The 16,979-nt window shown below is 43.0% G+C and overlaps 1 protein-coding gene across 3 annotated transcripts; it reads left to right on the forward strand.

Annotated features, from left to right (window-relative positions):
* LOC115120426 (beta-hexosaminidase subunit beta-like) lies at positions 1 to 14,951 on the forward strand. 3 transcript variants are annotated; one of them, XM_029649367.2, is made up of 14 exons: positions 10 to 450; positions 953 to 1,104; positions 2,242 to 2,307; positions 3,827 to 3,873; positions 4,170 to 4,280; positions 4,437 to 4,538; positions 7,320 to 7,452; positions 7,696 to 7,876; positions 8,133 to 8,219; positions 8,413 to 8,485; positions 9,009 to 9,183; positions 12,607 to 12,697; positions 12,835 to 12,939; positions 14,558 to 14,951. In XM_029649367.2, exons 1-14 carry the CDS (start codon positions 188 to 190, stop codon positions 14,619 to 14,621), a joined length of 1,650 nt encoding a protein of 549 aa, XP_029505227.1. In that variant the 5' UTR covers positions 10 to 187; the 3' UTR covers positions 14,622 to 14,951. The 3 variants fall into 3 exon arrangements, 2 of the variants coding, with proteins under 2 accessions (XP_029505227.1, XP_029505244.1); XR_003862148.2 differs by lacking the exons at positions 12,835 to 12,939; positions 14,558 to 14,951 and adding an exon at positions 11,250 to 11,430 and having other exon boundaries at positions 1 to 450; positions 12,607 to 12,693; XM_029649384.2 differs by lacking the exons at positions 10 to 450; positions 953 to 1,104 and adding an exon at positions 1,368 to 1,385.
* Positions 14,952 to 16,979: the final 2,028 nt, after the last annotated feature.

The following is a 16,979-nucleotide window of genomic DNA, read 5'->3' on the forward strand; positions in this document are numbered from 1 at the left end:
ATTAACCAAACAAATGCTCGGTTTTCAGTGATTTACTGTCTCATGGCTCAATATATAAATAAAGACATGTCTTATATGATTTGCTAGATTAGATTTCGTCCTATTTCCACATTGATTCAAGCCCCACCCGCTCGAGGCTAATGCAGTCTTGCCAGTTGTCAACCGACTGGCAACACCATAGCACATCATGTTTGCGACGCTGAAGTTTGCAGCGTTGTTGCTCGCGGTTGTTGTCTGCTGGGCAACGCAAGATTATGATTATAATGACGCTGAAATAGACGAGGAGCCTACTCTGGGTGATTCTCCATATGGATCTCTTTGGCCGTTGCCTCAGAAAGTCAAAATATCCACGGTAGTATTCAAACTCAGCGGTGCTAGCTTCCATATATTCGACGCTAAAGAATCGTCTTCTGGTGCGAGCTGCAGACTTCTTCAAAATGCATATCGAAGGTAAGACGACCGAGTCGTGTAAATAACAGGCATCAATCAGCATGCTTTCATGATTTGTTTGTTTTGCGTTAGCTCCTTTTAAAGTGGCAATATGCGGTTGCTACATCAGTAGTTTTACTCTTAAATTAATGTACCCATTGATTCTTGAAGAATATAAATGAATTGCCTCATGGGTTTATGAATGAGGCGTTACATTTCTCCAGCTCCAACCCTAAACTGTTGACCCCAAAAGGTGTCGCTTATTATTGTTTAAACTGCAGATGTCCCATTTGAATAACGTTTGCTTTAAATGCCTGGAGTCCATTTTTATTTGATTAGGCCTACAGATGTATCAATCTGAATGTTTTTCAAAAGTACTAGATAACTGAATGTATAAATACAAGTGGCTTGCTGCTGAAGTGTATTATGGATAGATATTCTACTTACATTTCTTATCTTCCTGGGGTTCTAGACCAATTGTCACACAAACATGACACACTGGTTTTGTTCCTCCTTCCTTCAGGTATGATGAGTACATCTTTACCAGTTCCAGAAAACAAGGGCAAAACAAGAGCAAAAAGGCAATGGCCTCTGACATGTCTGAATTACAGGTGTGGATCACATCAGCTGACTCTGAGTGTGACAGCTACCCCAGTGTGACATCTGACGAGTCATGTGAGTTCACAGGCATGGTGTTTCTCTTCCATTTGAGTCATTTAGCAGACACTCTTATCCAGAGCGACTTACAATTATAGTGCATTTGTAACTGATGTGAAATGGCTAGTTAGCGGATGAAACGCTGTTAACGCACAATCTGTGACATCACTCACTCTGAGACCTTGAAGTAGTTGTTCCCCTTGCTCAGCAAGGGCTGCGGCTTTTGTCAAACGATGGGTAACGATGCTTCGTGGGAGGCAGTTGTCGACGTGTGCAGAGGGTCCCTGGTTCGAGCGCAGGTAGGGGCGAGGAGATGGACGGAAGCTATACTGTTACACATTCATCTTAAGGTAGCTAGGGGAGAGAACATGTACATTTTACCACAATAAAACCGCTGTCAGCAAAGTCAGTGCTAGTAAGAAAAGACGGGTGCTGGAGTTCTAAGACAGGGTCCGTATGCACAAAGACTTTCAGAGTGTGCTAACACAGGATCTGATTTCTAAAGCATATGGTCAGGGGGGGACCTAATCCCAGATCAGCACTCCTGAGACTCTGTGACTATGGGCACATGTTTTCAAGTTTGGGACTGGAGCAGGATATATGCAAATGGAAGAGACTTCAGTCGTATAGTGGAGGGGCCTCCCCAGAGGGATCGAGGTCTCATCGTCCCACACCAGTGTTTAGGGGAGTATGATCCTCTGGTGTAGTTTACGTCTGCCAGTATATTTTACGTCAGTGGTAGACCAAGAGGGAGGCCCATTGGATGAGATGGTCAGAAGGGCAGGACCTCTGAGTTTTGAGATGCAGTCGAGAAGAATCAAGAAAATGCAATTGAGATTATCCCACAGAGGGATTACCTGGATTGTCTTAGAGATAATGGATTTATTCTACGGTCAGATCTTTGTTGTGAAGGCCCTTAGCTACTGTTTCATGAATGCACACCAGTAGTACACATGCATGTTTGGTCGTGGATGAGTTTCAAGGCCCCAAACTAATAGAGAAATGAACGTATTTACTTACATATCAAAGAAGAAACATTCACTTACCTAGATGGGTAACCATGACAAATGTATGTCTTTGAATCAATTTGCATGATTGGATGTTAACACATTTTAAAACGCAACATAGGACTGTGTTCTCTCTGCCTTTCCACAGACAAACTGTCAGTGGACTCTCCTGTTGCTGTGCTGAAAGCACCTAAGGTGTGGGGAGCTCTGAGAGGTAGGGGTCATGGCTTTTATTCTACACACTGTTTATATTCTGATGAAGAGGTTTGTTCAAGACCGTCACGACATCCTCTATTTTCACACTATAATAACCCTTTATTGTTTGTTTTCATAACCCATGTGCAACTTTTGTGGTTGCCTTTAGAGTTTCTTGTGTCTAGACCTTGAGAGCTACAGAAAGTACTATCTCCATAACCTGATCTTTGAGACTTATACTTTCTATAGTACTGTTGTCCTGAGAGGAAAGCTTGCAAGTAAGCATTTCATTGTACTGTTGACAACACTACACTGTATCCTGTGCATATGGCAAACTTTGATTTGAGACATATCCAGTTTGCAGCAGTGTGTTTTAAATGGGGATGTAACAATTCACCGATACCCATCGGTCACAGATCCAAATGTTTGAGATACAAGTGCATTGGTTCGCGGACCCCAAACTGACCCAAATGTAGCATGCATCGGTCAGAAAATCTATTCAAACGTTCTGAATCAGAAGTTAAATTTGTTGTCGTTGCTCATATTACGTTCTTCATACCTTCCGAAAAGACCATCTATTGTGACAACTGAAGTCCTACCCTTCAGTGTCAAACTGCATCTAACTATTTTGTTGTTGATCTACAAGTCATTTTGAATGCAGAACATCTCCAGGCAATATCAGTAGCCTAATCAAACTGTGCACTGTGCAGCAGGTAGCCTAGCGGTTAAGAGGTTGGGCCAGTAACCGAAAGCTTGCCGGTTCAAATCCCAGAGATGATTAGGTGACATCTGTTGATGTGCCCTTGAGCAAGGCACTTAACCCTAATTGCTCCTGTAAGTCCCTCTGGATAAGAGCGTCTGCAATAGTGTTGGTAGTTTTGCTCTAAACAATCAAGAGTATTTGGTCTTTTTTTGATATACAGGGTAAAGTTCATAACTTCATAACGAGGACAGCAATCACTTTTGCGAGGAGAACTGTGTGGCAGAAGTGAGAGAAGAGAAGATCACTCTGTTAACTTCCAAATGATCAAACCCATTTGATTTTGATATGTGGGGGGGTGAAATCCAAAGTTGTGCTATGTATTGGCCTTGTCATAGCTAATGTCATAGAATCAATATTTATCATTTAGAAATAAGCTATCTCAAACATTTCATCTGCAAAAATGACAAGTGTGTGTGATGGTGGTTTCATAACCAAAGTGGGGGGACCAAAAACAGGCTACAGTGCACCCCCCTAATCTGATAGTGGTAATGAGATGGTAGATGCCTAGTCTCCCTTATGGCTCAACTCAGGAGCCTACATAGTACATGCACTATAGACATACATAATTGACACACGCCACATATCAAACCGACTCACAAATCGTTTCAAACTAAAAAACGTATCTGTCCTATATGGTATCGGAGCCCATACCTCTAGGTACGTATCCCTAGTTGTATCCCTAGCACATCCCTAGTTGTAAAGCATGTCTTTGCAATCGTTGCGATTGTGACTCTGTTGATTAACCATTGTCTGTGTCTCGTTTCCTAATTGCTAGGTCTGGAGACTTTTAGCCAGTTGGTGTATAAGGATGAATATGGAGCAGTAAGTTTGCGTTAGTGCCATGTGAATAGTTTGCTACATTCAACCAGGAGGCCTCACCCATGTCTGAACACCAGTCGTATGATTACGGAAGTAAACTACCTCACCGGTTTTAATTTGTTATTATGCCAAGTGTTTGTATTGCATCAACACATTTGGACATTCAGTTGCCCTCAATTTAGCAAGCTATTTTCAATCAAACATTGTGGTTTTGGCCTCAGTGACTCAGTATTCATTGTGTAAATTGTACCAATATTTCAATAATAATTTCATTTTACTTTTTTTATTTTTTTTCACAGAAAAGCATCAATAGGACAGACATTCACGACTTCCCACGGTTTGCACATCGAGGCCTCTTATTGGACACCTCTCGTCACTTCCTGCCCATCAAAGTCATTTTAGCCAATCTGGTGAGAGGACGATACATGGATCCTGATTTCAGTTCACTTTGTTGTTATGGTTAAATGTTTGCGTTGGCCATATGATCAAATCATTTTCAATTTCTAATAATGGCATAACATAACATCATACTCATAACATAATGTTCTCCCCCAATCCATACACAGGAAACCATGGCGTGGAACAAATTCAATGTTTTCCACTGGCACATAGTAGATGACCCCTCCTTCCCTTACCTGAGCCGTACCTTCCCCCAGCTGAGTCAACATGTGAGTACATGGGCATTGTTATTGATATCCTGGTCCCATTTCAGCTGATATGCCTTCAGTTTCCCACACCTGAAAGGACTAGATGGGTGAAGGGGATATGGCGAAAGTGAAATGTGAAAAGAATATGGTCGGTGCTTCACAAGGCCTATTGGAGGGCTAGGTAGAGCCATCATATTGCTAACACATCTGTAATAATAGATGTAGGGATATATAACCAGAACTTCATTGTGATCATGAAGTACAGGACGTGCATAAATTATGCATGTTTCATGTAAATGTCACATGTGTGTAGATAACTGTTTCTATCCTGTGACTGCAGGGAGCATACCACCCGTACACACGTGTGTGTAGATAACTGTTTCTATCCTGTGACTGCAGGGAGCATACACCCGTACACACGTGTGTGTAGATAACTGTTTCTATCCTGTGACTGCAGGGAGCATACCACCCGTACACACATGTGTGTAGATAACTGTTTCTATCCTGTGACTGCAGGGAGCATACCACCCGTACACACGTGTGTGTAGATAACTGTTTCTATCCTGTGACTGCAGGGAGCATACCACCCTTCCACACATGTGTGTAGATAACTGTTTCTATCCTGTGACTGCAGGGAGCATACCACCCTTCCACACATGTGTGTAGATAACTGTTTCTATCCTGTGACTGCAGGGAGCATACCACCCTTCCACACACATGTGTGTAGATAACTGTTTCTATCCTGTGACTGCAGGGAGCATACCACTGTTTCTATCCTGTGACACACACCCGTGTGTGTAGATAACTGTTTCTATCCTGTGACTGCAGGGAGCATACCACCCACACGTGTGTGTAGATAACTGTTTCTATCCTGTGACTGTGTGTGTGTAGATAACTGTTTCTATCCTGTGACTGCAGGGAGCATACCACCCGTACACACATGTGTGTAGATAACTGTTTCTATCCTGTGACTGCAGGGAGCATACCACCCGTACACACATGTGTGTGTAGATAACTGTTTCTATCCTGTGACTGCAGGGAGCATACCACCCGTACACACGTGTGTGTAGATAACTGTTTCTATCCTGTGACTGCAGGGAGCATACCACCCGTACACACATGTGTGTGTAGATAACTGTTTCTATCCTGTGACTGCAGGAGCATACTATCCTGTGACCCATACCACCCGTACACACGTGTGTGTAGATAACTGTTTCTATCCTGTGACTGCAGGGAGCATACCACCCGTACACACGTGTGTGTAGATAACTGTTTCTATCCTGTGACTGCAGGAGCATACCACCCGTACACACATGTGTGTAGATAACTGTTTGTATCCTGTGTGCAGGGAGATAACTGTTTCTATCCTGTGACTGCAGGGAGCATACCACCCGTAACACACATGTGTGTGTACCACCCGTACACACATGTGATAACTGTTTCTATCCTGTGACTGCAGGGAGAGCATGTGTACCACCCTATCCTGTGACACGTGTGTGTAGATAACTGTTTCTATCCTGTGACTGCAGGGAGCATACCCGTACACACATGTGTGTAGATAACTGTTTCTATCCTGTGACTGCAGGGAGCGTGTGTGTGTAGATAACTGTTTCTATCCTGTGACTGCAGGGAGCATACCACCCGTACACACGTGTGTGTAGATAACTGTTTCTATCCTGTGACTGCAGGGAGCATACCACCCGTACACACATGTGTGTAGATAACTGTTTCTATCCTGTGACTGCAGGGAGCATACCACCCGTACACACGTGTGTGTAGATAACTGTTTCTATCCTGTGACTGCAGGGAGCATACCACCCTTCCACACATGTGTGTAGATAACTGTTTCTATCCTGTGACTGCAGGGAGCATACCACCCGTACACACATGTGTGTGTAGATAACTGTTTCTATCCTGTGACTGCAGGGAGCATACCCTGTGACTGCAGGAGCATACGTACACACATGTGTGTGTAGATAACTGTTTCTATCCTGTGACTGCAGGGCATACCACCCGTACACACATGTGTGTGTAGATAACTGTTTCTATCCTGTGACTGCAGGGAGCATACCACCCGTACACACATGTGTGTGTAGATAACTGTTTCTATCCTGTGACTGCAGGGAGCATACCACCCGTACACACATGTGTGTGTAGATAACTGTTTCTATCCTGTGACTGCAGGGAGCATACCACCCGTACACACATGTGTGTGTAGATAACTGTTTCTATCCTGTGACTGCAGGGAGCACACATGTGTGTGTAGATAACTGTTTCTATCCTGTGACTGCAGGGAGCACACCCGTGTGTGTGTGTAGATAACTGTTTCTATCCTGTGACTGCAGGGAGCATACCACCCGTACACACGTGTGTGTAGATAACTGTTTCTATCCTGTGACTGCAGGGAGCAGCATGTGTGTGTAGATAACTGTTTCTATCCTGTGACTGCAGGGAGCATACACGTGTGTGTAGATAACTGTTTCTATCCTGTGACTGCAGGGAGCATACCACCCGTACACACATGTGTGTGTAGATAACTGTTTCTATCCTGTGACTGCAGGGAGCATACCACCCGTACACACATGTGTGTGATAGATCCTGTGACTGCAGGAGCTGTTTCTATCCTGTGACTGCAGGAGCAGCATGTGTGTGTAGATAACTGTTTCTATCCTGTGACTGCAGGGAGCATACCACCCGTACACACATGTGTGTAGATAACTGTTTCTATCCTGTGACTGCAGGGAGCATACCACCCGTACACACATGTGTGTGTAGATAACTGTTTCTATCCTGTGACTGCAGGGAGCATACCACCCGTACACACATGTGTACACGCCTTCTGATGTGAAGATGATCATCGAGTTTGCTCGCCTAAGGGGCATTCGGGTTGTCCCTGAGTTTGACACCCCTGGGCACACTCAGTCATGGGGCAAAGGTGAATGTGGGGTCATTCAGATGAACATTTTCTGGCTGTATCGAGGGGTTCATTTCTAGGGGGTCAGGGTTGTCTTTTGTCCTTCAGACATGCACATTTTCATAATCTTTTTGTAAGAATTTAACTGAAATATGCAGCTACCTGATATTGCATTGGTGTTATCTGCACCAAATGACACCTCCTTCCTCTCGAATGCACCCTTCTCACTCATGCTTCCCTCCCCCTCATGCTCACCCCTTCCAGGGCAGAAGGACCTGCTGACCCCCTGTTACTCTGGAGCCAGCCCCTCTGGTTCGTTCGGACCGGTCAACCCCATGCTCAACACTACCTATGACTTTATGAGCATGTTCTTCAAGGAAGTCAACACAGTGTTCCCTGATGCCTACGTCCATCTGGGAGGAGACGAGGTCGACTTCAGCTGCTGGTGAGACAGGGACATTTAACATGCATTTTCCAATGGGAGTTACAGTTAACATATTCAGCACCCACTTAACCACAGACTCCTCATCCACTACAAATTTATGACCACAATAATTGTCAATAGCCAACAGCCATGTGACACTGGTTTGTTTGACACTCAATGGAAGTTAAATCACAGAAACCGTACTGTAGGCTGTGTCTTGGCCAACATCAAGCACATCAATAAAAACACTTCCACTTTCTGCCTCTGTGATCCACAGGAAGTCCAACCCTGACATCCAGAAGTTCATGGAGCAGCAAGGCTTTGGGATGGACTACAGCAAGCTGGAGTCTTTCTACATCCAGAGGTGTGTCTTCATTCAGACCTCTGGATGGCCTTAAAGTGAAACAAATTATGTTGATCACTCATTCAGCCAACCTGAAAAACCGTAATTTATCCATATATTCTCAAAGATTCCCTCTTCTTGATTTCCACTCTTTTTTTCTTTCTTAAGCTTAATTATTCACATTATCATGTGGTTATTTTCTGTCACATGATAGGCTCTTGGATATTGTCACCACTACCAACAAGGGCTACATGATCTGGCAGGAGGTCTTTGACAACGGTATTAAGGTAGCAGAACAACAGCGGTTATAAGCACTGGCAGAGTGAAAAGCAGCCACTCTAATGTCTAGAAATCAAAGGGTCATTTTCTGAAATCAAATTCTGATACTTCTATAATCAGTATATCTTCAGTTACCCTACTCACTTCTTGCCTGGTGTTTACATAGTAGTACATTTAGTTTCATGGCTTAGCTTCTATAGTTTCCCCCCTGTTAGTATTAGCTTTTCCTTTCCAACTCTATCTGATAACCACCAGAACTTGGTTCACACACATAAGTCTATCTGTGTCTGTTTGAGCTTGCCTAGATTAATAGACCAATAGAAATGTCCCAAAACTGAAAATACCACCCATCTGGCCCTCCCCGCAGAGGGGATTCGAGGAAGCTTAATCGAATTCCCATCAGACTCAAGCAAACGCTCAATGTATTTGAATCGATCGGCTATTTGAAACCCAAGTCTGACCACCACATCCACAAATAATACACAGACAAATATGTTCTCGGAGTCTAACAAATCAGTGTAATACTTGCAGTTGAAGTCGGACACGGTAGTGCATGTGTGGATGGGGAACAAGGTGGAGGAGGAGCTTCAGAAGGTGACGGAGGCGGGCTTCACCACCATCCTCTCCGCCCCCTGGTACCTAGACTACATTAGCTATGGACAGGACTGGCAGAAGTTCTACAGAGCCGAGCCGCTCAGCTTCAAGGGTCAGTTGGCTTCATCAGATGGTGTTTTTGTACTCTCAACGTGTGTAAAATATATATATATGGGAATTTCCCTGTGTTTTGCCCTAACACGCCAGGGCTGAAAATGCCAAAATAGTGATTAAAAACTGAAAGACTTCACTCAACAGGTTTGCGCTTTAATATTGCACAGCTGTATCGAAATCTCTGCTCTCTGGAAGAAAGTTTTGTAGGGAGATGGTGACTGTTGGAAGGCGGGTACGGCTCTATGTTGTGCCATTAGTGCTTGCTGGTTTTGAGAGCAGCCTATTCAGTTGAAAAAGTGTCTGGTTTACATCTATTACAAATGTTTCTCCATCCTGGTCTTGGGGTCCCAAAGGGGTATTTTTGTTTTTGCCTTACCACTAAACACCTTATTCATATCATCAAAGCTTGATGGTGAGTTGATCATTTGAATCAGCTGTGTAATTTTAGGGCATAAAGTAAAATACCCCTTTGGGTCCCCAGGACCATTATTGAGAAACACAGTATTACAATGTTGACAGGTGGCCCGAAGTATACATCTTCATGGCTTGTTGCACGGTATTACTTTCCAAATACTATCCCTGACAATTCCTACATTGTCAGTTATTTTCCTTTCTGTACATGTTCACTTGGCATTCATGATGCGTTGTTTTTCAGCTGCACAATGCTTCTCTTATATCAGGGTTACATTCAAGACCAGTAACACTGTAGCATGTTAAACATTATGAGCAAGAAATTGACATACAGTGCATTCAGAAAGTATTCAGAACCCTTCTCTTTTTCTAAATTGTGTTACGTTACAGCCTTATTCTAAAATTGATTAAATAATTGAAAAATCCTCATAAATCTACATACAATAAATACCCCATACTGACAAAGCGAAAACAGGTTTTTAGACACTTTTTTGCAAGTATATATATATTTTTTTTTTTATTTAAAAAAAAATTTTTTATATATATATTTTTTTATACATCTGGAAATTGGGCTCAGGTGCATCCTGTTTCCATTGATCATCCTTGATGTTTCTACAAGTTGATTAGACATGATTTGGAAAGGCACACATCTTTCTATATAAGGTCCCACCAAGCCATAAGATCGAATTAATTGTCCGTAGATCTCTGAGACAGGATTGTGTTGAGGCACAGATCTGGGGAAGGGTGGCAAAAAAATTCTGCAGCATTGAAGGTCCCGAAGAATGAAGCATGGTGGTGGCAGCATCAAGCTTTGGGGTTGTTTTTCAGCGGCAGGGAATTGGAGACTCAGGCTTGAGGGAAAGATTAACAAAATAAAGTACAGAGATCCTTGATGAAAACCTGGTCCAGAGCACTCAGAACCTCTGGGTCGAAGGTTCAATTTCCAACAAGTCAACGACCCTAAGCATACAGCCAAAACAACACAGGAGTGGTTACGGGACAAGTCTCTGAATGTCCTTGAGTGGCCCAGCCAGAGACCAGACTTTAACCTGATCAAACATCTCTGGAGAGACTTGAAAATAGCTGTGCAGCGACGCTCCCCATCCAACCTGACAGAGCTTGAGAGGATCTGCAGAGAAGAATGGGAGACAGTCCCCAAATACAGGTATGCCAAGCTTGTAGCGTCATACCCAAGAAGTCTCGAGGTTGTAATCGCTGCCAAAGGTGCTTCAACAAAGTACTGGGTAAAGGGTCTTATGTCAAGTATTCATATTTCAGGTTATTGTTAATACATTTGCAAAAATTGCTAAAAAGCTGCTTTTGCTTTGCATTATGTGGTATTGTGTGTCGATTTAGAATAAGGCTGTAACAAAATGTGGGGGAAAAAATCAAAGGGTCTGAATACTTTCCGAATGCACTGTAAAACCTTACAAATGCAGGCAACTTTGGACTTTGCTCCATCTGTATTGTGATCTCTACCCCCGAAGAGAGACTAATGCCAATGCATTGATGAAAACCACCCCACCGGAAGCATCTGACAAGAGGACCGCTACTTCAATTGGTCACTGCTCTGTTGTTTTGCATCTTGAATGTGCTAAGGCTATTTCTCAATCACATGTTGCATGTGTATCTGTGTGTGTCTACTGTATGTAGCTGAAGGCAGACTCACTAATCCACATGTGGAAAGGCAACCAGTAGCAGAACGAGGCTGAGATGATGAGGGTCACAGCATCGGGCTACCAGACCTTGCTCTCCACACCCTGGTACCTCAACCGCATCTCCTACGGCCAAGACTGGCAGGCCATTTACAAGGCCGACCCATAGAACTTCAATGGTGTGTGTCCTATATGGCTGTGTTTACACAGGCAGCCCATCTAGATGCTTTGGACAGAGGCTTTATTTCTGGGAAAGTACGATTCCTCGGCTCTTACTGGTCTTTGCTGTGTTGGTACAACTCGTGCATCCTTAAAATGTCCAACTTAGTTGGTGCTTGTTCATTTTAGGGTTTGAGGAGGTTTGCACACTGGCCCCAACACTCATCACAAACCCAGTGGTGTAAAGTACTACGTAAGTCTCAAAAAAATAATAATCTTATCTGTACTTTGCTATTTATATTTTTGCCAACTTTTACTCAACTACATTCCTAAAGACAAATAATGTACATTTTACATTTTCCCTGACACCCAAAAGTACTTGGTACATTTTGAATGCTTAGCAGGACAGAAAAAGGGTCCAATTCACGCACTTATCAAGAGAACATCCCTGGTCACCCCTACTGTCTGATTTGGTCGGACTCACTAAACACGTGTCGTTTGATGTGTTGGTGTGCCCCTGCCTATCGGTAAATGAAAAAACAACAAAATTGTGCTACCTAGTTAGCTTAATATAATGAATTTGAAATTATTTATACTTATTTTGATACTTAAGTACATTTGATCAATTACATGTTATTTTGATACTTAAGAATATTTAAAACCAAATAGTTTTAGATTTTTACTGAAGTCGTATTTTACTGGATGACTTTCACTTTTACTTGAGACATTTTTAATTAAGGTATCTTTACTTCTCATCAAGTATGAAAATTGGGTACTTTTTCCACCACTGACAATACCTCACTCAATATTAACAGTAGGGCAGCAAAGACCAATAGTGATTGACTTGCTTTATGGTTTGTGATAAAGAAAGACTTTGCCTGGCCCTGCTGTTGTAGAGTGCTAGTGGATTAATGTGACAGTTCTGAGGTCACCCACTTTCTGAGTCTGAATAGGGAAAACCCCCACCGTGCCAAAAGCCATCTGCTTTTTTTCTAATGAGCCGATGGTCACACGGTTTGGATTTCTGTGCAACTAAGTGTAAACCTGTTGACTGAAGTAGCAGAAAAATGTCCCTCCAAAATCTGTGTTCACATGGTAAGATTAAATACAGAAATTGGCATACATAAATGTTTACATATATGATGTTTATGTGAAGGTGATTACCCCCTGACCCCTAAATTACCCTTTGAACCCAGGCACAGATGCCCAGAAAAAGCTGGTGATTGGAGGAGAGGCATGTCTGTGGGGAGAATATGTGGATGCTACCAACCTGACCCCTAGACTCTGGTACACCAGGCAACGCCACATCAATAATAGATGAGAAAGGATGTTTCATTATCTCACACATATGTTCAGCAATGTTATAGCCTACAGATTAATTACTAAGAAGTCTGTTGGTCCCATAATGTGTTTCCTATGCTCAGGCCCCGTGCCAGTGCTGTGGGGGAGCGGTTGTGGAGTGACAGGGATGTGAGGGACCTAAACGATGCCTACAGTCGTCTAGCCAAGCACCGCTGTCGCATGGTCCAGTAAGTCGTGCCCATAGAGATACATATAAACTCAGCAAAAAAAGAAACATCATCTCATGGTCAACTGCGTTTATGTTCAGCAAACTTAACGTGTACATATTTGTATGAACATAACAAGATTCAACAACTGAGACATATTCTGAACAAGTTCCACAGACATGTGACTAACAGAAATGGAATAATATGTCCCTGAACAAAGGGCGGGTCAAAAAGTAACAGTCTGTATCTGGTGTGGCCACCAGCTGCATTAAGTACAGCAGTGCATCTCCTCCTCATGGACTGCACCAGATTTGTCACCTCTTGCTGTGAGATGTTACCCCACTTCCACCAAGGCACCTGCAAGTTCCCAGACATTTCTGGGGGAATGGCACTAGCCCTAGATCCAACAGGTCCCAGACGTGCTCAATGGGATTGAGATCCGGGCTCTTTGCTGGCCATGGCAAAACACTGACATTCCTGTCTTGCAGGAAATCACGCACAGAAAGAGCAGTTTGGTGGCATTGTCATGCTGGAGGGTCATGTCAGGATGAGCCTGCAGGAAGGGTATCACATGCGGGAGGAGGATGTCTTCCCTGTAACACACAGCATTGAGATTGCCTGCAATGACAACAAGCTCAGTCCGATGATGCTGTGACACACTGCCCCAGACCATGACGGACCCTCCACCTCCAAATCAATCCCGCACCAGAGTACAGACCTCGGTGTAACACTCATTCCTTTTTAATGATAAAACGCTAATTCAACATCACCCCTGGTGAGACAAAACCGCGACTCGTCAATGAAGAACACTTTTTGCCAGTCCTGTCTGGTCCAGCGACGGTGGGTTTGTGCCCTTAGGCAACGTTGTTGTCTAGTGAGGACCTGCCTTACAACAGGCCTACAACCCCTCAGTTCAGCCTCTCAGCCTATTGCGGACATTCTGAGCACTGATGGAGGGATTGTGCGTTCCTGGTGTAACTCGGGCAGTTGTTGTTGCCATCCTGTACCTATCCTGCAGGTGTGATGTTTCGGATGTACCGATCCTGTGCAGGTGTTGTTAAACGTGGTTTGCCATCCTGTCTCCCTGTAGCGCTGTCTTAGATGTCTCACAGTACGGGCATTGCAATTTATTGCCATGGCCACATCTGCAGTCCTCATGCCTCCTTGCAGCATGCCTAAGGCACGTTCACGCAGATGAGCAGGGACCCTGGGCATCTTTCTTTTGGTGTTTTTCAGAGTCCGTAGAAAGGCCTCTTTAGTGTCCTAAGTTTTCATAACTGACCTTAATTTCCTACCGTCTGTAAGCTGTTAGTGTCTTAATGACCGTTCCACAGGTGCATGTTCAACAATTGTCTATTGTTCATTGAACAAGCATGGGAAACAGTGTTTTAAACCCTTTACAATGAAGATCTGTGAAGTTAATTCGTAAAGATCCAAATATCTTTGAAAGACAGGGTCCTGAAAAAGGGACGTTTCTTTTTTTGCTAAGTTTACTTCTCTGTATTACTGTTCTATTTAATTCCATGGTGGCCCCCCAGTTGTAGTAAAAAGAATGATCAACTCTTGACGGTAGAATACAATGTGGTAATTCTCTCTTCCTGTCCTCTCTCTTGACTGGTAACTCTCTCTCCCTCCCCAGGCGTGGTATCCCAGCTGAGCCTCTCTTTACAGGTTACTGTGCACATGAATACAAAGGGGTATGAAAAGTGAAGACCACTGTGATCGTCTTCATGACTTCATTGATGCACTGATACGAGCCAACATTTGTTTAAAAACAATTCCATGTAATGTCACATTGATCTTGTTTTTAGAAAACCATTTGTTTTATATGAATGTATGATTCAAATGATTAATAATGACATTTTAGTCAATTCGCAGATGCTCTTAGTGACTTGCAGTAGTTAGTGCATACATTTTCATTTTTTTTTATACTGGTCCCCGTGGGATACAAACTCTGAAATTGCAAGCTCCATGCTCTACCAACTGAGCCACACGGGACTTAATAATAATAATAATAAACCTTTGCAAGGTCAGTTGTCTGTGTACAGTGCTGTTGACACCTGAAGTGTGATAGTTTTACACACTCATAGAAATGACACATCATCACAAGATCATCTTTCGTAACAATGTCCATACATTTTCCTACAATATGTTCAGCAGCACTACTATATGCCCTCATACACGGACTACCATGTTCTTGATTAATCTGTTTGCACAGCAAACACCCTTACAAGAGTATTGACCATGGTATTCCTGGCTTACATTTACATTCAAACATCATGTATATTCCACAGAAACATATAACTGAATTGTGCTCTTGTTCGGTACAAAAGTCCATTAGTCCAATCCTAGTCTCTTGTGAGTGTGGCCAATGCCACATGCTTGAACTGGATGCTGAGATTTATCAAACCATAACTGTTCAGTTTCGAAGTGCAACAATCTCAAATTCTGCAGCCATTTCTTGTAGTTTAGGAACAGGAGGTGACGTCATCAGGCGAGGCCAGCCATCTTGTTGAGCAGTGTTCTGGTGCTGGAGGTTCATGGCCTCGTAGCTGTCCAGCTGGAAGGAGAAGGTGGCATTGTCAGAGTTCGCAGGGCGGTAGAGTAGCCCTGAAACCGAGGAGGAAAGAATAGATTCATTACGACCTGGGACATATTTATTAGTGCACACTGTAGAAAAAAGTGAATATGACCCTGGTCAAAGGTGCTAAACATGGACTTAGACATCGCATCATTGTATCTGTCCCATTATGGCGTCTGTGAGAACATGAGCGGCGCCATGGAGACAGTCTCCATTTTGTAGTCCAAATTCTGTGAGCTGGCAAACAAACTGCACACTGCCACCTAGGCTGCTTGAATGGGTACAAGGTAACTTGCAGTTATGGAATGTTTCCTCACTGTTGACTACTTCAAAATAGTGAAATTCCTCAATGGCGCTGCCCATGCTAAAACAGGCTTTTGGGCACTAGAATCCTATCTATCTCTATGGTGCTAACTGATGAGTCTACTGTACTCTATTTTTATTCTCAAATGTGAGTGAAATGCTCACACTGCCGAGCCTTGACCTCCCACCAACATGGCTGGGGAAATGGACATCATGCGTCCTCTGATACACAAGCCGCACGCACTGCTTCTTAACACAGCGCGCATCCAACCCGGAAGCCAGCCGCACCAATGTGTTCCACAAATATATGCAAATCACAACTGGCACTCAGATTGGTAAAATTTGGAAGATAAATTGGCACTCCAAATGATAAAGGTTGCTGACTGCTGGTGTAGCCTATTACAGGCAACTTCAGGAGCATAATGGCAGAATCTGTGAAGGCCAGCAGCAGCGGGAGGAGCATCGAACTGTTTTTAAAAATCTTTGGCTCCCTCTTGAGTAATATGTGTCATAATTATTTAATCAAACAGCCTGCTTAAAGGATCAGACAAGTTCAGTACATATAGCCTAGTTTATTTTATTAAACACAGTGTTTTATATCTACAGTACCAGTCAAACGTTTGTTTACACCTACTCATTCAAAGGTTTTCTTTATTATTACTATTGTCTACATTGTAGAACAATAGTGAAGACATCAACTATGAACACATCGAATCATGTAGTAACTAAAACGGTGTTAAACCAATAAAAAATATATTTTAGATTCTTCAAAGATTCTTTGCCTTGATGGCAGTTTCGCCCCTGCTCAACTCTAAACTTAGCACCTACAGTTGGCCTTGAACTGGCTGTCAAATAAGCTAAACACATTCTTTAAATGCCTGGCAATCATTTTTCATGATAACAATAATCAAAAACAGTAATGTATTCATATCTCAATGATCCAACTATAAGAAATGTATCCACATGTTCCTTTCCTCACACTTTCCTCATGGAAGCAACCTTCAAAATACATTCCCAAGCAGCATTCCCATCAGAATTTCACTTTCGGTTTTACATTTTAAAAAGCCAAGTGTAATGAGTATTAAAACTGGCCAGATTTTTAAAATTGTATTAGTAATTTATAGGTAACTCGTCAATTTAGTACAGTTTATAGTGTGCAACGGGACAGTTCCTGAAC

Source organism: Oncorhynchus nerka, linkage group LG4 (genome assembly GCF_034236695.1).
Source record: "Oncorhynchus nerka isolate Pitt River linkage group LG4, Oner_Uvic_2.0, whole genome shotgun sequence".
Taxonomy (NCBI): domain Eukaryota; kingdom Metazoa; phylum Chordata; class Actinopteri; order Salmoniformes; family Salmonidae; genus Oncorhynchus; species Oncorhynchus nerka.